We start from the raw sequence: 23,093 nt of genomic DNA, 5'->3' as shown, positions 1-23,093 counted from the left end.
TGCAGTGTTGTCGGCAAGATGTCCTCCTCTTCTTTGTTTGCTGAGCTAGTAAATCATTTTAGACTCCTCTGAAGACTTGGCCCAGAGCCCTATAACACTTATTGAAGCCAATTCCTCTTCTCATCAAGTAAGGACAGTAGTAATTTTCTTCCCTGGGGACATAAGTTTATGCTTGTGAAATTCAGAACTATAAATGGTCCAAATTTGGGAAAATGAAAAAATGATAATGTACTATAATATGTAAAATATTATGATACTAAAATTGAGGGTTACTTTTTTACCTTTCATTTTTTTTAACATAAACTCAAGATTTTATTGTCTTCATAATAAAAGAAAAGATGACACTTAGAATTGGATCACTTGGCCCTTTCTCTTCTTATCTACTCCCAGTTCAAAATGCATCTGTTAATAGCCTTAGACCTGCAGTTGGGCTCAAAGCACTCAAACTTTAGCACAATCTTCTTTGTAGTTTTGGCCTTTTTCGGGATAATCAGCTTAGTCTGCCCACCATAGCCACTCTGCTTCCTGTCATAACGCTGCTTTCCCTGGGCATTCAGAGAATCCTTGCTCTTCTTGTATTTTGTCACTTTGTGGGGTTGGTGTTTGCCACACTTCTTACAGAAAGTCCGACGGGTTTTAGGAATGTTCACCATGTTTGTGTGAATGCTATCACCACGGAAAGAAAGAGGCCAGGCCAGAAACAGAAGTATATAGCACCTTTTTACTTTTCTTTTGACAAGGGCACAACTGTGGAGAGTGGATTGTGTCTTAAAGCCAGATGGCCTTGTAATTGATGCCTTTTGTACTTACTAGCCAAGTGTACTTACGTTAATTTCTTAACGTCATTTGTCTCCTATATAACACCATTTACAGCAGTAGGATTAAATGTGAGTAGAGGACAAGGATACTGCTAAACACTAGCAGATGCCAGGAGCATACTCTGCCCCTCACGTTTTGACAATCAGAAATGTTTTCAGACACTGCTTGGGTGCCGAAATCATCCCTGGCTGAGAACCATGGTCATAGAGAAAGACACCTTGGACTTGGAGAATGGAAAGTGGGCTCCGCTAGTTATAACATCTACTTAAATTTTGCTTTTCTCATTTTTAAAATGTAGGGGTTAAGCAAGATGATCTTTAAGATGATTTCTACTTCTAACAAGCTGCGATTATGTGGAAGAAGAAAATAAATGTACCAGAGATTGAGGAAGGCATGGGGTTGAAGACCAGGGAAATTGGCTAAGATAGGGAGTGGTCAGGTAAGTTACGTATTTCTGAGCAGACAAAGTTGATAATCCATACCACTAAATAGACAGGATTGCCCACCGAAGCTAACCAGCTGGGGAACAAAGGGTTGGAAATCCAGACAAGGAATTGTCACTTCTACAGATGACAGTGATGGTGGTCATGATGATGATGATGGCGATGGTGACAGTTATGGTAAGGACAAAGCAACTAGTATTTATTTAGCACTAACTATGGACCAGGTTCTCAGTCTAGGCGGTGGGAAACGAAAGGTCAACATGTAGGCTGGGGTGAGGTGTAATGGTAGAAGTTACAGAGGAAAGCTAGAAAAGTCAGGCTGCCCTCAGATCCAAGCCAAGGGAAAGCAAGAAACTTGGGACTTGGGCCTATGTTTCATGGAAGGAAATGAGACAAGACCAGTAGAGAATGTATCTTTGCAGATGAAAATATTAATGCTTCATTATTAAAATCCAAGTGGAGTCATTTTTAATAGAAATAGAAGAAAGGGAACAGTGAGAGGAGGGTAATCCTAAAGGCGCTAAGAAGCAGCGGAGGTGGTCAAACAACAAATCAATCTCATTAGCGGAAATATTTCCAGGTTGTAACTTTCATTCTTTCTCTCTTAGGTACATTTTATTGTTAATTACATTATATTTTATTTATTTTTATATTGAAACTGAATGAGTCAGGGCAGTTTATTTTGTTTTGGATTTTAGGATTTACCTATAGTTATTTGCCAGAGATTTAATACCCTCGTGGATATGTGCACACATTTTACGTGGTCCTTTTTAAAGCCAGTCCAATTTCTTTTCAGTGTTTGGTACTGAATGAATGAATCCAATTCTTAACTTCTTGCTTCATCAGACCCGGTTTGCTTGGCTTTTATTATTTATTTATTTATTTTTTGAGACAGAGTCTTGCTCTGTTGCCAAGGCTGGAGTGCAGTGGCACGATCTGGGCTCACTGCAACCTCTGTCTCCTGGGTTCAAGCATTTCTCCCTGCCTCAGCCTCCTGAGTAGCTGGGATTACAGGCACACACCACCATGCCTGGCTAATTTTTGTATTTGTTTTATTAGAGATGGGGTTTCACAATATTGGTCAGGCTGGTCTCAAACTCCTAACCTCAGGTGACCCACCCATTTCCTTGACTTTTAGGAAGATCAGTCTGCTAGGCTGGAGTTGCGATGAGTTACCAAGAAGGAACTTTGGGACTCCAAATCCTTAGTGCATTACAACATGTGCTTTGGATAGTGACCTGTCTGCACATCCCAAGAAATCTTTCAACAATGTCCACCTGAGGTGAAAACGTTTTCCCCCATGAGCAATGATTAGCATCCCATTTTTAAGTTCATTTTTCACTGAAGTCTATGTTAGTCATCTGTTGCTGCACAATAAATTATCCTCAAACTTAGTGGCTTAAAACAAGAACCATATTTTTCACAGTTTCTGTGAGTCAGAAATTTGGGAACAGTTTAGCTGGGTGATTCTAGCACAAGATCTCTCTTGAGGTTGATGTCAAGAAGTTGGCAGGGCCATCAGTAATCTGGAAGCTAAAGTGGGGATGGAGGATCCACTACCTTGATGTGTTGCTCATGTGGCTGTTGCCAGGAGGCATCAATTCCTTATCACGTGAGTGTCTGCACATGGTAGCTTGAGTGTTCCCATGACAAGGCAGTAGGCTTGTAATTGTTTTCCTTTCTATGCTCCTAGCACTTATCACCAGATGATGAGCAGAGTCCCTATCTTGTTATTATTATTTTCAACTCTAGGACCTAGTGTAATGCCTGGGACACATGGCCAGTGCTTGATAATTATTCACTGAATTGACAGCTAATTAATTATTTCTTTGTGAGACTGTTTTCCTCCAGACAGCAGAGTCAGAGCCCTGGGAGTCTGGGCAGAGAGGTGCACCAATGGAAAGTGGAAGCACTATAGGAAACTTGGCCTCCTTCATTTTCCCCTAGGATAACATCCTAGGAATTTAGCAGACTCTGAAGGCCCTATCCTGTGTCTCTTCTTGACCCAGATAAATATCTTCTGCTTTTCACATCGTTTCATATCTATTCATTAATTCAACAGATATTTCCTGAGTTTCAACTATGTCTCAGACAATTTTCTAGGTGCTAAGCACACAGCGGTGGAAAAGAAAATCCCTGTTTTTAGAAAGCTTACATTCTAATAGAGAAAGAAAGATAATAAACAGATAATGTCAGATTACTTTTTAGCAGATATTGTTATGCAAAATCCAGGAGTTAAGTCATTTAGAAAGAAAAACAAATTTAAAATTTATTCTTCCAGGCTGCCTGGAGCAAAGAAAAACTATTTGACAACACCTGTCACAGTGGTTTCTACCAGGGAGCTGATTCTGTATTGATAGATATGCACATAGGGACTTTGTTTCAAGAGAATTTGTAGGGTTACAAAATTACCTAAAATTAGCTAATGAAAACAATAATGAATTATACTTGATGATTAGCCTGATAGTCTAAATAGAATAGTAGTATTCCAGCATAATAGTCTAAGTAGAATGGTAGACTAGCTTAAGAAAGTAGTGGGGAGGGATAGTGACTTTTTTCTGTAGTAAGATAAAAATTGGGATATTTCCAAGGGCAATGTCAAAGGTGTATGCAGAAGCATAATTAAGATCTAATATCACATAGTTAGGTGAGGCATTAGGAATATGAGTTTTTGAAAAATAATTAAAACCAAGTGAGTTAATAAAAACAACAAAATATAGTAGTAGTACTGGCTTTTTCCCTGGGAAACACACTGGTGATTTTTAACATTATGATTCGTTAATACCTCTTATTCTATACTTCCAGAATAATAGATTGGGTGTACAGTTTTCAAGGGGGGGTGACAGGGATGATGGGGGAGATGTCATATCTCTGACCACACTGAGCATATATGCAATTCAGAAAAAAAAAGCTGTCTTTCTATCTGTATCTCTATCATCTCTGTCTATCTAAACTTTCTGTAGATTTTCCCACTCTTTAATTATGATAATTTATTGGCACAAGTTAATTAATTTGGAAGAAATTTTGCTTCCAGAAGTAAGAGTAGTCCTTAAATAAAATTTTGTAACGAGGCATCACTTCCTGATAATACTGTTAACATGATCAGTGGAAGCTTGACTTATGCATTTATACTTCTCATTGTTGTGCAGTAACTCAGGCAAAAAAAAAATCTTATGGATCTTATGCTAGGTGTGCTTGGAATCCCCACCCATCAACACTACTTTCTTGGAATAATAGAGAATAATGATTTAGTTTGGGCAAGTGGTAAAGAAACCATCACCATTAAGAGTGTAACCCAAACACAGACAAGAAATATGAACATTCCTCTTACTTACATTTGAAAAAATGCAATCTGGAAAATCAAGTATGCGAGTTTAAAATCATGTAGGTATGCATTTTGATTTGATAGTATGGCTAATGAAAGAAAAACAAACATTACATGCACAAATTTAGAAATCATGTAGTTCTAAATACATTTCAATTAGTTTGGCATTTCCACTACTGATTGGATTAGAAAATTGGTGTGAAAAAAGTCGGCATTCTCATAGGATTACCAAAGTAACTCAGTGGCATGGTCTATGGTAGCTATGAGATTAAAATTAATACTTTACTCTCAATATTTATAAAGTGTCTCCTATCTTCAAAGCAATTCACTAAATTAATGCTCTCACTTGTTAGGAAGCAGCAACAAAAGTCATTTCAAGTAAAATGCAAAAAGAGCTTTTGTCTAGGCCTAGCTGAATTATGACTTGGAAACAGATTTTTAATCCTTTAGCTAAAACCTCCACACTTTGCCCAGGCCTGTCTTCTTGGTCTGATGCTTCTTTAAAAATGGCCTCCAACTATACATTTTAGGTTTTATCTCCTATTTTCTCATCATGCTCATCATACTATAGCCAAGCTGAAGTTTTTTTTTTTCCTGTCTCTGCTAGTAAATCCTCCTCTCTTGCTGAGAATTTCCATTTCTTCATCTCCATTTGTGAAATCCTTCACATACATGAGATCCACAGCCACCACTGCACCTTTTTTTATAGATCTCTTATGATTTCTCCTGCTGGGTGTGATTTCTTATTTTTTCTAAGAAGCAAAGCTGCTATTATTTCTCACACAATGCCTAGCCCAGAGTGCTGTACAAGGTATGAGCTCATTAAATATTGATTAGATGGATTGTGTGTGGAATGATTTTAGTAGGGGCCAGCAGAGATGTACTTTTCTTCCCACATCCACAGGGCATTATCCACACCCCATGGTATAATATGGGCAGAAAAGGAATAAATCTGTCCTGGCTCAGAGGAACAACAGGAGTACAGGCTAAGCTGCTGAATAAAAACATCCCAAATATACAATATATAGAGTGGCTTGCAACAGACTGAAGCTTACTTCTCTCTCATGCAACAGTAGCTGATTGAGAGGCTATAGGGCAGCTCTGCTATATGTGGTCGTATGTGGTCATTCAGGGACATAGGTTGCTTCCATCATCTTCCTTCTTTTTCCAGGGCACCAGCTTGTGTGGAAAGCAGAAGCTGCATTTCAGGCATGTCTGTGTCCAGTTAGCATGAGAAGTAACAGAGCAAGTCCAGGGAAAATCATTTCCTATTAACAAGTGAAGCAGAAGTTGCATCCATCACTTCTGCTTACATTCCATCAGTGAGAAATTGAGTCACATGGCATGGCCACCATTAACTGCAAGGGTGGCTATAACATTTAGTTTCTAGATGATGCCCTGGAAGAAGAGGAGAATGCATTTGGTGAGGGGGAGTGGCGAGGAGAATGGATTTGGAGAGGAGGACACTACAAGTCTCCTTCCATCAGTAACAAGGCCTCTGGTCCAGGGAGGATCTGATTAAACTTCGATGAGTCCATACCACCCCTAGGAACTCAACTCCCTCAGCCCTCATCAGAACTCCTTAAGAGGAAAGAGCAAATGTCACAAGTAGTTGTTGGAATTCAGTTTCAAAAGAAGCAAAACATTAAAAAAATATCATCAAGAGCGGTAATAACACAAAGGCAAACTTGACATGATGGGACATTCTTCATTATTTGGAGGTGAGAATGGAGAAAGTCGGAGAAGAAAAAAGAGCAGTGAGGATCAACTGAATTTCTCCTACCCCCAAGTCCAATGTGAAGGCACTGGATGAGGATTGATTTAATTCCCTTTTATTAGCCATATTTGACAAATCCACAGCCACCATCATACTGAATGGGCAAAAGCCAGAAGCGTTCCCTTTGAAAACCAGCATAAGCCAAAGACGCCCTCTCTTACAACTCGTATTCTACATATTATTGGAAGTTCTGGCCAGGGCAATCAGGCAAGAGAAATAAATAAAGGCATTCAAATAGGAAGAGAGGAAGTCAAACTATCCCTATTTACAGTTGACATGATCCTATATCTAGAAAACCATACTGTCTCAGCCCAAAAGCTTCTTAAACTGATAAGCAACTTCAGCAAAGTCTCAGGATACAAAATCAATGTGGAAAAATCTCTAGCATTCCCATACACCAACAACAGTCAAGCTGAGAGCCAAATCATGAACCAACTCCCATTCACAATTGCCACAAAAAGAATACAATACCTAGGAATACAGCTAACAAGGAAAGAGAAAGATCTCTACAAGGAGAACTACAAACCACTGCTCAAAGAAATCAGAGATGACACAAACAAATGGAAAAACATTTCATGCTCATGGATAGGAAGAATCGACATTGTGAAAATGGCCATACTGCCCAAAGCAATTTATAGGTTCAATGCTATTCCCATTAAACTACCATTGACATTCTTCACAGAACTAAAAAAAACTATTTAAAAATTCATAGGGAACAAAGCCAGGTGTAGTGGCTCATGCCTGTTATGCCAGCACTTTGGGAGGCTGAGGTTGGCAGGTCACTTGAGGTCAGGAGTTTGAGATCAGCCTGGCCAAAATGGCAAAAACCCATCTCTACTAAAAATACAAAAATTAGCCAGGCGTGGTGGCATGCACCTGTAATCCCAGCTACTCAGGAGGTTGAGGCAGGAGAATCGATTGAACCTAGGAGGCAGAGGTTGCAGTGAGCTGAGATCATGTCACTGCGCTCCAGCCTGGGCAACAGAGTGAGACTCTGTCTCAAAAAAATAAATAAATAAATAAAAAATAAAATTTACATGGAACCAAAAAAGCCTGAATAGCCAAGGCAATCCTAACCAAAAAGAACAAAGCTGGAGGCGTCACACTATCTGACTTCAAACTATACTACAAGGCTACAGTAACCAAAACATCATGGTACTGGTACAAGGACACACAGACCAATGGAACAGAATAGAGAACCCAGAAATAAGACCACACACCTACCACTATCTGATCTTTGACAAATTTGATGAAAACAAGCAATGAGGAAAGGATTCAGTAAATTCAATAGATAGTGCTGGGATAGGCAGAAAATTGAAACTGGACCACTTCCTTATGCCATGTACAAAATATAACTCAAGATGGATTAAAGACTTAAATGTAAAACCCCAAACTGTGGGAGCTAAATGATGAGAACATATGGACACACAGAGGGGAACAGCACATACTGGGGCTTATCACAGGGTAGAGGGTAGGAGGAGGGAGAGAATCAGGAAAAATAACTGATGGATACTAGGTTTAATACCTGGGTAATGAAATAATCTGTACAACAACCCCTCACGACACATGTTTACCTATGTAACAAACCTGCACATCCTGTGCATGTACCCCTCAACTTAAAATAAAAGTTAAAAAAAATCCCTTTTATTGTATCCTAACCTGATTGAAACCCAACACCAATCCACAGAAACTGCTGGGATGGAGAAAGTGAATGACCAGTTCCTATTTTTCTGAAGATGTATACAAAAGACACATATTTTTTAAAAGGTTAAAATGCCAAAGGTTTAAACAGACAATTGCAGTAATAGAGAGAAAGGAGCCATTTAAAGCATTGTGAAGGAGCAAGAGAATCCAAATTAACCAGTGACAACCCATTTGGAAGTGGCATTTACACTGAGTGAGTCAGGATCTGCAATGAAGCCAACAGAAGTTTCCACCATGGAAGTTTCTTGCCTATGGCAGAAGGTGAGAGCATTTTTAGAGTGCCATTTCACTGACCTTTTTATAAATTGTAACAACAATCGAGAGAATGTTTACAGCCTTATTTTTTTTCCTATGGAATATAATAAAATCTGTAATAGCTTTACTTAAATTGTGACAGCTCAGAGAAATTGAAGTGCTTCTATTATTGTGTCGGCAGGAAACCAAGGTACCCAAGGATAAAATTTGGAAAAAGAAACCAGATTTTCAGAATAAAAAAATAAGAATTTGTTATTCTTCCTGAGAGAGAAACTACATAACATATAAATATCTTAAAATTATAAATAATTTCTTTATCCTAAAAATGACTACAATCATGAAACCAAAATTCTTTTTTTTTTCGACAGTCTCGCTCTGTCACCCAGGCTGGAGTGCAGTGGTGCGATCTTGGCTCACTGCAACCTCCGCCTCCCAGGTTCAAGCGATTCTTGTGCCTCAGCCTCCTTAGTAGCTGAGATTACAGGCATGTGCCACCATACCCAGCTGATTTTTTGTTGTTTTTACAGAGATAGTGTTTTACCATGTTAGCCAGGCTGGTCTGGAACTCCTGGCCTCGAGTGACCCACCTGCCTCAGCCTCCCCAAAATGCTGGTGTTACAGGCTTGAGCCACCGCACACAGCTGAAAACAAAATTCTGAGACACTAAAGGGATTAGAAATATACATACTAAAATAAACAAAAATGAAGGCTAAGAAACAGATTTTGTTTTTGATATGAAAGATAAATTATTTTAAGGGGAGATTGGAGAGGCTGAATTTAAGTCCATGGAAAATGATTTTCAGAAATAAATGTACTCATGTCATTGACACATTAGTGCACATACTCTGACCTGAACTAACAATACAAGAGGCAGCAGTTTTATGAAGCAGAAACCTTGGGGACACAATGATTTCTGGACTCACTATGTGCTGTGTGTTTCCAGCTTCTGAATCCTCTCTGTCATTGTTTCTGTGCTCATATATATCAGTACATATAGATACATACCCATATATATGGTAAGCAGTCAATAAATAGCAGTTACCTTATGATAACATGAGGTTCACACTTATTTTTCCACAGCCTGAGGTCAAGAGAAAGCAAATAAAATGAATACACAGCTCTGTGAATATGGTTTTTAGCTGCAAAAAATGTCACATCGCTTAGTTCTGCTGGAAACCTCCCATAAGCAATTTGGACTATAGAATAGTTTTTAACTATTACATCACAGAAGCAAACCTTCCTGTTTAAAGTGCCAAGTTGGCAATACAAACAAGCACTCATGTCATTTATAGACACATTTTTAGATGACGAGCTCACAAAATAAGCTTTGTCTTACTACTGAAAGACCTATTTGGTGTAAATGATTTAATTTTCTGCTCTTTGAGCCTCATTAAATTATGTTGTTTAGCAAAAAGTTTGCTGCTAACTGGATTTTATAGTCAAGACAAATCCTAGGAAGGGAAAACTCAGTAATTGTTAATCTTCCTAAAGAAGATGTTGTATTTTTCTTGTTATGTAAAGTTTGGCAATAATCACTTTTCTAAATTATTAGAAAAATGATCTTTTAATTAATTAAAGCATAATTGTATTCAAAGATAATACTATATTAGTCTGTAGTAATCTACCATTATATTGAACATTTGAAATTAAATTTCTGGTGACTCCCAAAAATAGTACACCCTGAAATAAAAATAGAAAAATGTACTTGTTTACTTTTTCAATTCTGCTCACAGCCAAGAGATCTTTTTTTTTTTTTTTGAGGCAGGGTCTTGCTGTGTTGCCCGGGTTGGAATGTAGTGGCACCATCACAGCTCACTGCAGCCTTGACCTCCCAGTTTTAAGTGATCCTCCCACCTCAGCCTCACAAGTAGCTGGGACCACAGATGTGTGCCACCATGCCTGGCTAATTTCTTAAACATTTTGTAGAGACAGTGTCCCACTGTGTTGCTCAGTCTCAGACCGAGTCTTGAATTTCTAAACTCAAGGGATCCTCCCACCTTGGCCTCCCAAAGTTCTGAGATTACAGGGCGGCCAGAGAGATCTTGAGGTTACAGACAGTGATTGTTATATTTGGCAATGGGTTTGACCAACTAACAGAAGTTTAGATGCTATCATGTACCCACAGTTTTTTCTTTATTCTCTCTTATTTTCTTCTTATTTTAATTATTTTATTTAATAGGAACAAATGGAATAAATTCAGGAGAGAGGACACGTTTTTGGGCTATTAGTTTGTGGGGTTTTTTGTTTGTTTGTTTGTTTTGGACAGCATCTCACTGTGTCGCCCAGGCTGCAGTGAAGTGGTGCAATCTCAGCTCACTGCAGCCTCAACCTCCCGGGCTCAAGTGATTGTCTCATCTCAGACTCCTGAGTAGCTGGGACCACAGGTGCACACCACCACAGCCAGCTAATTAAAAAAAATTTTTTTTTTGTAGAGATTGTGTTTTGCCATGTTTCCTAGGCTAGTCTCAAATTCCTGGGCTCAAGCTGTTCTCCTGTCTCAGCCTCCCAAAGTGCTGGGATTATAGGCGTGAGCCACCGTGCCCAGCTGTTTGTGTTTTTTATGTCAAAAAAGAACTAATACCCTTGAGATGATTGCTATTTGCTAATGATAACAATTCCATATCCTAGTTTGTCACCACCCCCACCTCTCAACATTGAGATATTCAGTAAGTAGACTGCCAATGAAAAATTTAGCAAGAGTAAGAAGAATCGGACAAAATTAGGACAGTGAAGACAGAAGGAAAGAAAAGGAGATAAGAGAAAGGATATAGTCTCATGTAGATTCATGTTTTAGGCAAGACAAGACAGGAAATTAAGCAAACTTAGTTTGACATATGCAGCAAATAAAAGGAGTTTTGAAATATCACACTTTACATTGGGATATTCAACAAGCAGAACTTTTTGTGTGTGTGTGTGTGTGTCTTTTTAAACGTTGTTTTCCAAGAACATTGCCAGGGACTGCTTGGCCTAGTGGAGGAGATGGCAAGGCATCTTGGAGCAGACAGACTTTGCTCTGGAAATATCAACTTGAGACGCTTCTCGTTATGGTTCTATTTTTAAAAAAACGACACACACAATATCCTAGGGGAAGTATATAACAAGGCAATATTTTTATTTGTCATGGAATCCTCAGTTATTCCTTGTTTTGTGAAAATGGTGTGTGGCTCCAGGAGAAGTGGAGATTTTAATAAGGAAATATTTAGTCTTCTAGGAGGAAAAAGATTGAGAACTCAATTCCTCCACCTTTGGGAATCAGTGCTATTCAGTGCTCTCTGATAGGTTAAAAAGGCCCTGGCTGAGCTCATCTGGCAGAAGACAATCCCAATTCTTACTGAGGGGTATTGGTCGCGAAGGAGAGGGAAGCCTGTGACGAAAGATCAATGTCAAGGTCAAGTGATCCAGGAACAGGCAATTCTGGACACAGCCTACAGTGGAGGCTGGAACTCAATCCTGACCTAGTCAACCTTGCTCAATGAGCCTATGGCTGGGCCTATGAAAGTTAAATAAAGCAGAATAGGGTTGCATTTCAGACAGTGGTGGCATGCAGTGACCACAGCTAACCCTCAAAAATAAAAGCGCCTTATCCTTGATATATGTAATCCAAGAGACCAAGACTAAGTCAGCAGGGGTACAGCCTCCATCATCTCAAGAGTGACCAAGGAGCACGCAGGATTATTCTTTATGAGGCCACAAGAGCACTGACAGGTGATCTGGTCCTCCTGATCTGTAGGAAAGGACCACTGCAGGGAGGGATGCTGAAAGAAAAAGGAAGTCATTATTTTTAGGATTAAACCTACACAGATGGAACCCTAGTAGACGGAAGAAGCAAACACTCACCCTCCTGAGAAGTCTCTTGCAGCAACAAAAGCCTGGCCCACTGATTTAGCTCTTTCACCAAATAACATGGATTTCTACAGTTGTTCTTTAATCAGCAATGTTTCTTGTATGCCTGCTATGGTCCAGGAAATGCTGGGTTGCCCAGTTTCAAAGGCCTTAGTTCAATTTTTCTGAACTCAGTTTTCTGCTCTGGTAGGAGGATGGATGGGTTTTCAAATAGTGTGTTACTTGCCTTTTTATTTACATGACTGTGATCCTGGAGTATGAAAAACCTCTTCTTATGTTCCAAATATTTTAAGAACGTTTTAATGTAAAAAAAAATCTGAAAAAGGTGGTAAAATCCCTACTTTAGATTTATGTTTACTAATTTTTTTTCTTGTTCTCTTAATATTGAAGTGCCCTGAAGACCACAAGCTACCTTGGAGCTGCTCGCCTGTGTTCTGGGAAGACAGAGTTAAGTTATGAATCTATGCAGCAAGGCAGCATCCAATAACCTACAGAAAGGGTGTAATAGGACATCTTTTTAAAAGTTGACCAACAAGCCTGTTTGCCTCTCAATTAACGTTCTTAAGGTTATAAAACTGGAATTCTGTTTTAGAAGGAGTGGATCATTGTTCATAATAAGACAAAAACTAGGCCCTCAGGGGAAAATTGATGGAAACCACAAACCCTTCCCTTTGGCAATCAAATTTTGTTAGATTATCAGCAATGCATTATGAAATCCGCACTTGCATTCAGCTGGCAGGGCAGAACACGCAGTCTTCTGGGCTTAATGTCCAGATCAAGTGGTCCTGGAAGACTTGAGGTGTAGGCACAGCCTGTAGCTGAGGCTGGGAATCTTTCCTGATTTAGCCAACATTATACCATTGGGCAGCTTTGTGTGGCCTGTGAGTATGAACCAAGAAACTGAAAGACTGGATTGCAGACTTTTGGTGGCATGAGATGAGCACTGGTGAATCCAAATCTGAGGAGCAAGAGAGACCCCTCATTCTTGCCACCTGTTATCTGAGAGACTCTAGGAACATGCACCCACAACCATGGCACATGGAATATTCTCCACATGGCAGTAGTGGTGGCACCACTCGACTCCTCCTGTCCTGTTATATTATGGTTAAGAACTCCAAAGCATGTGCTACAGGAATTATGAGAATAAGTAGCAGCCTGGCTGTTAGTGAGGCTCCCCAGCCTTAAAGGGCTACACCTGAATTCCAGCCCAAACTGTTGGAAAGAGCCTCAAGAAATGACTGACAGGTGTCAAGGGCATGAGGCCTTGGAATTTTCAGGGAGGATGACCCTGGGAAGAGGAGAAGGACTCTTATGATTAACTTAGACAACAGTTTGAAGCAATTTTAACTTCAGTAATAAAGAAAATCTGACCTTATTTTGTAGGTGATATCAGTTATGCTTCATAAGGAAAAGATTTGAATTTGTACCAAGTGTTTTAGAAACATAGTGTAAATTTATTCAAATTGCAAAAAAGTAATCCTTAAATTTTGTACTTTAAGATGTCATCTTAAGATGGACAAAATTCATTCAGTGGGATGGAAAATTACATTTGTCAAATCTTGTGCTAACCAACGTGCTTCTCCCACCCAAGAAACACAAACACATCTCTGAGATATCCAGAGAGAGTTGTAGTAAGTAGAACAGTGGTAAGACCTCTCCTTCTGTTTTTCTCAGTGATTTTTAACTGCTAAACCATACCTGGAATTTAGTGTAGTACATTGTTTGCATATATTGAAAGGATCAAAAAGTGAGGCAGAATGGATATAGGTGCTAAGAGAATGAAGGTGGGTGAGGCATTTAAAATTTTTCAAAATGTTAACAATTGCACCCGATATTTTAATTTTTATCAAGAAAACCCTTGCTTAAAGCCATATGTTACTTTTTCTGTACCCAGACCAGGAGATACCCTGCATAGTTACCCATTTGTTCTTGCAGTTCTTGTTTCATATGCACATTTTATCAAAAAGAATAAGTAGTCTCCCCTTATCCATGGGGGATACATCCCAAGGCCCCTACAGGGTGCCTGAAACTGTGGATGGTATGGAACCCTGTATGTACTATGTTTTTTTTTCTATAGATATACACTTATGACAAGGTTTATCAGTTAGGCACAGTAAGAGATTAATAATAATAACTAATGATAAACTAGAACAATTATAATAATATGGCAGCATCACTAGTCTTGTGCTTTGGGGACATTATGAAGTAAATTAAGGTTTACTTGAACATAAGCTCTGCGATACCTCTACAGTGAATCTGATAAACAGCTACTGAGTGAGTAATGGGTGGGGACTGTATACAGCGTGGATATGCTAGACAAAAGGATGATTCATGTCCTGGGCAGGTAGGAGCAGGATGGCATGAGATTTCATCACACTTCTCAGAACACTGTGCAATTTTAAAGTTATGAATTGTTTCTGGGTAACTAAAACTGCACAACATGAAACCATGGATAAGGAGAGCCCTATCGTACTGGTATCATCTATGATTAATTCAAATGTGTTGACACATCATTGAACTTACGTGATTTATGAAGGCCAATTTCTTTAGAATATAATAACATCATGATGTTTATTACTTGGCAGGCATTTGCAGGTGTTAATTCCCATTATGAGGCACGCACACTGATGGCTACACAGCAGGAAAAATCTCCTATTGGAGAATACAATTGAGATGTACAAGGCAGGGGGCATTTCGTGCTTGATTCTTTTCTCCATGGAGAATTTGGAAGATGCTATTATTTCAGTCATTTAAATATTTACAGAAATTACTCTCTTTAGGAGGAATAACATGATGCCAACATATTGTGGGCTCAAACAAGCATCAGAAAAACCATGTCCTCTGGTCAATGTCTACTTTTCCTTGTGACATTTCCCATCTCTGAATCCCATGGCAGTTCTGTCTTTGGAATCATCTGTGCAACTCTCTAAGGACATGCGGACACCTCTTCACTTCTAGGTAAAATCACATGTTAAAATTGTCTGTGGCCATCTGTCCAGATTGAAAGGAAGTGAACTATATGCCTACTTGTCAAGATGCTTCAGTATTTATTTGGGAGTAAGAGGCAAGTCTTGGTGAGATGGCACTCTCTGGTCTACTTAACAGAACGTGCAACCCAGATGAATCCGAAGTGGGAATGAGGGTCCCAGTAGGAATAAGCAATGCTTTCCTCCCTTATTCCCTGCTTCTTCCTCCCCTCTCTTTGCAGTGTGCCTGCTGAGACCCAAGCTGTCCTGAGGAGAACAGCTGCTTTATGCTCAGGAGATCTGCAGTCAGGGCTGCTGTGTGCTCCTTTTCAAGGTGGTAATTTCACCAAAACTCATCGAGGAAGATGGTGGAAACGCTCCTGTCTTGTCAGTTTCTCCTTGAGAGGAAAGTGAAGCTAAAATAATCTTCGTAACGAAGTTGCCAAAAGAAAAATGCAGGAAAATCCTATCTTGCCAACACAATTTGATCTTGTGTAGCCTGTTAGAAGGCAAACTTGGTTCCTCATAAAAAGGCACTTGGTCTGGCCAGGACCTGAGTCCACTGAATCAGCTCTGCAGTCATTTATTCGTTCACTCAACAAAATATTTTTGATTGCCTAGTACATGTGAGTAAAATACTGTGCTTGCCTATTTTAAAAAGCTTCAATAAAAACCTGGTACCTTCATTTTACTGCTTGACAGCAGAATGGTTTTGAAAAATACAGTGTGTATTTTAATGTACATAATTCTGGTTCTAGAGTCCATGAAATATCACCTTTCTTTCCTCATATATTTAGGGTGCATTTAAATAAACAAGCTGGCAAAATTTCACTTTCTCATCTTCATCTAAAGATATTTCTAAGCTATGCCTGAGCAGTAAGTTTCATAGTCACATACCAATGTAGCTACTGACCCAATTGGCAGGATCTTTTCTTATACACACTTGCCAGTGGAGGAGTTTATGCTTGATCATTTATGTTCTCACACCCAGTTTTCAGGTCATGTTGCTAGAGACCTGCACAACCAGCCTGGGTAAGGGAAAGAATGGAAAGAGATTCCTCTATGACAAAGAAGTGAAGTGATCCAAAATGGAATTAAATAATAGCTTCAAGTTGTAACCAATAGAGCTAACTAGGTTTGTCCTTGCACTACTGAATTGGCTTACGTGCACTGCTTAATGGAAAGACACAGTGGACCATTCTCTAGCTCATGAGGCAATGGCCTTCTGTTTAAGTTAAATCATATTTCTATATGCTTCTGTCAGTGCCTCTCCATCCCCATTTAAAGCATTCAGCAGTCCTATGAATACTTATTCAATGGATTTTCCTTGATTGACTGTGAACTTCAAGAAGGCAAAAACATCCTCACTTCCTTGGTTCACTGAGGGGGATAAACCCAGTTCTAGCACTAGCACTCAATAAATTATACAGAATTTAGTTAAAATAAAAAATTGAGATTTTTTTATAGGCATGGATGACCCATAATTATTTAATAATAACAAAATTTAAATACTATGACTTTATTCTGCTATTACAAACTTAGGAAAAATTGTTTGATTGATTAGGATTTTAGTTACTATACAGAAAATAAAAAAAATTGTGCATGGAGTATCCCAGAAATGACATTTTTATGTCAATTCTTGATATATAAGGAAAAGTATGTTTCAGATAGAGATGTGTTCGTATACAAAAAAGAGAACAGTTTTATTTTCAGAGGCAATTCAAGGATGTACTGTCCATAGCCTCCTGTCCTCTATTAGCATTAGCTACAAAACACAACCTGTCCAGGGACATTTGTAACATTGTACATGAATTTTATGGTGAAAATCTGAGGCTTATGAGTCATTAATGATTGTTTTACTATTTCATATAAAGAGAAGGCAGTAAGTAATAATTAGGTTTTTAGAGGTAGGTTTTTGGTGTCATATAGAAGGCAGTGCATAATTCCCATTAATAATAGAATTTCTGTGTTGAATTATATACACACCCAACCTGCATATTTACCCATTCATAGATGGTCTCTAAACCATGAGAATATGTGTAACATATTGCTTTGACTACTTAATAGCAGTTACTTCCAGTATAGAAATGATTTAGCAACAATAAAGATTATGTGTTCTGAAGCATAAGAGCACCTTGAAGATTGCTCCGGAGAATTTTTCCTGAGGCTTTCACCATTGCATCAGCTTCTCATTGGTGCCCATTACTTTAGCAATAATTAAAATGAGGTAAACATATCCTAAGAGCGTTTAATATAACTGTGTTAATGAAATTGTCTTCTAGTTAATTAAGATTCTGAATGTTAATACGGTCATAGCTGCTACTGACAGTACTGTTCAATTTCATACTGGCTTCTGAAGTGAACATAGCATTACACACATTCTCTGTCCACTGGGTTTGTAACCGGAATGGGGTGCAGGCAAGGCACAGAGAAAGGATAGGAATCACTCAAGGGAAAGGGGCTTTTGATAGACTGGAGTGCAGGAATACTGTACTCAGTATTATGCAACTGACTCTGGAAATCTTAAGGTGACTGAAGCTGGTTCTTAAGAAAGGTGAGTTTGAGAAAGAATTAATATGAGGAAAGGCAAGGAAACAAGGTAATGAGCTTATTTATTTCATTCAAATGCAGATAAAGAAGTAAAGTAAGATTGTGAAAAAAGTAAAGGACCTAATAAAGGATTTTTGTTTATTTAGGCTGAAGAAATTGGATGCAGTTACACCAAATATGCAGGCCAGGGAGGAGGGGCCAATGGTCTTGAGGGGCTGCTCATATTTGATATAAAAAGTTAAGTATAGTTCCTGGGAAGAAAGAAAGAAGCACAGTAATATGGTTATAGAATGCAAAATTATAGACACCTTTTTGTTAAATATATATTAAAGAAAGCTGGACCCAAAATTGTATTCTAGTCCCAGCTGTGCTGTTTTCTGACTGTGCAATTTTAGAAAAATCATGCAACTCATTTTAGTTCAGTTCAACATATTTTTTTAAACTATGTGGCCTGCCCTTTGCAGGGTGCCAGAAACAGATTAAATATCTGCCCTCAAGGAAATTGCAGTGCGGTGGAAGGAGGTGCCCCATAGATGGACTAAACCTCAGTTTTCCTCAGCAGCAAAATAAAGATAATATGTATCATTTTGGTTCAAATGTGTTTCCTAGAAGGTTAAAAATAAAACTTTACATCAGTAAAACTAATGGTTTAGTAAAATTAATATTTCAAATCAGTTTAAAGTATATAAAATTTGCACAGTAATTCCAATTTGAAAGTTTCGTTTCATTTAGTTGAAAGAAAGGTTTGGTAATGACTTATCAGACATCACATAATCTTAGTTACCCTAAGTGCCCCATGAGGAAAGGTTAATTTTCTATGTGAAGGTGTATGTGTGTGTGTGTGTGTGTGTGTGTGTGTGTGTGTGTGTGACAGAGAGAGAGAGAGTGAGATGGTGGGGGTGGGCAGGGGTTGTCCTAGCTAAGAAGGGCCTGACATTTGGAAATATCTGTTGGTAGAATAAGGTAAGACCTCTGTTGCTCAGGCATCTATTTGCAACCACCATTCAACATTGGACCTGAGAATTTCCTGGGAAAAAAAGTTGAACTGTGTCTACAAATGAGTTTCAAGAATATATACCCTTATCTGAAGAAATGAGAGGACTGAGATAGGGAGAGGCAGCATTTAAATTTCAAGGGGTAGCCTAGGAGAGAAGTCATCCTAAGGGAAGTAGTTTAGCCATGACATAAATAAGACCTGAGCATTGATGAGCACTGATGAGCATCCTTGGCACCACATATAGGCCATTACCTAAAACCAGCCTGGTGGAGAGGTGTCTATGGAATGAAAGATTTGAGTGTAATTCTGTGTCTCCTCAGAGTCCTGTTGTGGGACTCTTTTTTTACAGATGCAATGGAGGAGAGAAAGGCTTTCAGCTTTTCATTTGCAACTAATTTCTAAGTAGTTCTGGAACCACAAGTTTAGATGGCTCTGCAGTGACAGCATAAGCCACCATATTGCAGCAGACAAACTTTGGCTCAGAGCTGAGCATTGAGCAAAAATGGCAGCATAGGCAAGTGGCATCCTGGAATGAAGCATTGATAAGACTGTGGTAGCTCAGCAGAACCAAGCACTGATCACTAGTGATGAGAGGTGAGCCCAGCTCCAAAATGATTTGAAGATGCATGTAGACATCCTGAGCAGTTCCCAGAAACCCCAGAGTTGTAGAGAAGCTGAAAGTGCAGCAAAGATGATGGGCAGATAAGACCTTGATGTTAAAATTCTTGTAATAGAATTGGCATCCAAAGTGGAACCCAGAAGTGGAAACCAGAAGATGCTATTGTCACTTTTCAGGAGCTCAGCCAATCTTACCTGGGCTCTAGTTTAGCACATAGTTACATTTTAAATTAATCACACCTTTTCCATTAGAATTAGTTGATTTATTTATGACAATGGGGCTGATACTGTTAAAGAACTGATGCTTGGAATGGATGTAGACCCTTAGAAATCCAGGCTTGAGCAAATATATGAACTACAGGAAGTTTGAATTAAGATTCCAGAGGCCTTTTTAAAGACTCTAGTCATATATAAAACACTTGGCATGCATGTTGGAAGGAAAAAAATCATGAGTGCAAGGCCCATTAGTTTGCTGCCAATGAATCCTCAGAAAGATACAGAGAAAGTTATTCTTAAGTCACCCTTCTAACATCCTATCTTAGATGTTGATTTTTTTTTTAACCTCTAGCTAGATGTGGGGCAAATACTCTTATGGAACCAGAATTTTTGGATATGAGACCCACTTTATAACATGAAGCTTCAGCATGCCAAGCTTGGAGAAAGAAAGTTCAGTTATTACCAGAAGTCATCCAGTTTTCCCCTTGGTCATCATAGGTCACAGCTCTCTCCAGCTCAGCTCCATGAGTACTTCCTATGTGTATGGTGCCCTGCTAGGTTACTACAGCATCCTGGGAAGCACATGTAGAGGGTGTGCTATAAATGCCAAAAGGAGTTATTGACAAGGCGTTCCATCCTAGTTGGAGGCACCAATATATATGTAATAGAAATTAATAAATAAGCTGGACATGGTAGTTCACACCTGTAATTCCAGCAGTTTGGGAGGCCAACACAGGAGAATTATTTGAGGCTAGGAGTTCAATACCAGCTTGGGCATTATAGTGAGACCCTTTTTCTAAAATACATATATATATATTAGCCAGGTATGTTTTGGGATGTTGAAATGGGAGGATCAGTTAAGCACAGGGGTTCAAGCCTGCAGGGAGCTACAATCATGTCACCACACTCCAGCCTGGGCGAGAGAGTGAGACCCTGTCTCTGTCCATCATTCAGTCAACCAGCCATTGCTGGCATTTGAAGTTAGCTTTAAAGGATACATAGAGTTCTGACAGGTAGAGAAGGTCTGGGAAAAGCTATTAAGGTACATAGGGGGAAATTGTGCATCAGTGGAAACTACACATTATCTACAGATTACCCCTCCTGGCTACCTGATTCTATGAGAGCTATTTTACAGTTCTGTAAGTTGTGGGTAACTGATAGCAATGTGTGCTAGCTTCCACAGGCTGCTGTAACTTTGTGGCATAAAACAATAGAAATTGATTCTCTCATAGTTCTGGAGCCAGAAGTTTGAAATCAAGGTGTCATCAGGGCTCCACTTCCTCTGAAGACTCTAAGGGAGCTTCCATTTCTTGCCTCTTCCAGCTTCTGGTGGCTCCAGGCATTCCTTGGCTTGTGGCTGCACCTCTCCAACACCTGCTTCTGTGATCACATTGCCTTCCCCACGTCTGCTGCCAAATCTCCACTGTGGGTGTCTTATAAAAATATTTGTCATTGGATTCAGACCTCGGCTTGGTAATAGAGGATGATCTCTTCAAATTAAAATCCTTAACCTAATTACAGCTTCAAAAAGCATTTTTCCAAATGAGTTAACATTCACAGGGTCTAAGAATTAAGACGTGGACATCTGTTATTGGGCTTCTATTATTCAACCCGCTAAAATGCAAATAAATTTTGTCCATGGATATGCAAATTCAATTTTTCTGGTAAAGATTCAGTTGACTTCCTTACCTCTCACCCCTTTTGGAAAAATCAGGTTTGCCTCTATTTTCACATTCATTTAAATACTCCTGATTTATACATGAGTCTGTTCTTTAGATTCTCTTTTCAAATGGCAATGACACCTACCTGGTATCCTCATTGATTGAGTTAAATGAATAAAATCTGTAATGTGTTCACTTTATATAAACATAAAAGTTATGAGTTTGGGGGATAATTGTCTTTTAAAAATAGCTGTAAGAGAAAAGTGCTGATTGAAAAGAATGTTATAATCATTTATTTACTTGTTCTCTCTTTCTCTCTCTCCTCCATTAAAATGTAAGTTTCAGCCGGGCACAGTGGCTTACGCCTATAATCCCAGCACTTTGGGAGGCCAAGGCGGGCGGATCACGAGGTCAAGAGATCGAGACTATCCTGGCTAACATGATGAAACCCCGTCTCTACTAAAAATACAAAATTAGCTGGGTGTGATAGTGCATGCCTGTAATCCCAGCTACTCGGGAGGCTGAAGCAGGAGAATTGCTTGAGCCCAGGAGGCAGAGGTTGCGGTGAGCTGAGATCACCATTGCACTCCAGCCTGGGCAACAAGAGCGAAACTCTGTCTTAAAAAAAAAAAGCAAGGTTCACAGTAGCAGGCATTTTTTTTTCTGTTTTGTTCACTGATGTATTTCTAGTACTGAAAAAGTGCCTGACACATATTAAAGACATCATAACAACTATTTTTTTAGTGAGTGAATGTTGGATTTTAAAAAAATGAGCAATCTGGGGTGTTTTATATTTAAAAGCACTTGGTGGGAGTGAATGTGCTGAAGGAGCAGGGTGCAAATTGCTGGTGTACTTGAACGCCATGCGCAAGCATTTAGCCTTTGTCTAGGGGTGATGAGGAGTCATTGAAAGTGCAAGCCAATCTTTTACTGAGTTCTGCATTCATCTTGGTCTGTTTTTCTGAAACCAGACTATTAAGGCTCTACCCAGTAATATAATGATTTCTGCTCCGTGTATAACATTTTTCGTTTTGAAGGGCAGAGAATTCGGATTTTACTAAAACGGAGATTTAGTAATGATAAAAGATAATAATCACAGTGGTTTATAAAATGACATGAAGACATCAAGCTCAACTTCTGGCTATTGGTGTTTGAAAAAGAGATGAAGAATTTTACAGTGAGCAGACACCAACATACATTTATCTTAGCATATCTGTATACATCAGAAATTCTTTTTGATTTGATAATATTGTTGAAAAGATCATTAATATTTATTTCAGAATAAAATATGGTATTTAATGATTTTCAATTCCAGATCCTAGAAATCCATAAATATGAAAGAATCTAGTGCAGCCGGGAGCGGTGGCTCACGCCTGTAATCCCAGCACTTTGGGAGGCTGAGGCAGGCAGATCACAAGGTCAGGAGATCGAGACCATCCTGGCTAACACAGTGAACCCTGTCTCTACTAAAAATACAAAAAATTAGTCGGGCATGGTGGCGGGCGCCTGCAGTCCCACCTACTCAGGAGGCTGAGGCAAGAGAATGGCATGAACCCGGGAGGTTCAACTTGCAGTGAGCTGAGATTGCGCCACTGCATTCCAGCCTGGGCGACAGAGCGAGACTCTGTCTAAAAAAAAAAAAAAAAAAAAAAAAAAATCTAGTGCAAAACCAATAGATGAAACTCAGAAACATGGTGGGAATTCATGCCTAGTTTCTAATTTTCTGGGTCTTTTTTTTTTTTAATCTCTATTTAGTTTCTAAATACATATCAAAATATTTTTCTATTACCTAATGTGTCATCACGTCATCCAACATAAAAGAGTATATGCTGAACTCATCGAAGGCTTGTTTTTATAAGTTGATATTTTTGGTAAACAATCTGTACTTTAAATTGATGAATCTTGAATTATTTACTGCA

General features: G+C 39.0%; 1 protein-coding gene across 1 annotated transcript; it reads right to left on the bottom strand.

Annotated features, from left to right (window-relative positions):
* Window positions 1–380: 380 nt before the first annotated feature.
* On the bottom strand, window positions 381–653 carry LOC103786542 (large ribosomal subunit protein eL42-like). The gene has a single exon (XM_014345969.1). It carries the CDS (start codon window positions 651–653, stop codon window positions 381–383), a length of 273 nt encoding a protein of 90 aa, XP_014201455.1.
* Window positions 654–23,093: the final 22,440 nt, after the last annotated feature.

Source organism: Pan paniscus, chromosome 7, assembly GCF_029289425.2.
Source record: "Pan paniscus chromosome 7, NHGRI_mPanPan1-v2.0_pri, whole genome shotgun sequence".
Taxonomy (NCBI): domain Eukaryota; kingdom Metazoa; phylum Chordata; class Mammalia; order Primates; family Hominidae; genus Pan; species Pan paniscus.
The sequence above is the reverse complement of the archived record's forward strand: the minus strand, read 5'-3'. Positions and strand labels throughout refer to the sequence as shown.

Coding starts and splice junctions, on each gene's coding strand:
- LOC103786542 (XM_014345969.1), bottom strand. CDS start 653: ATGGTGAACATTCCTAAAACCCGTCGGACTTTCTGTAAGAAGTGTGGC.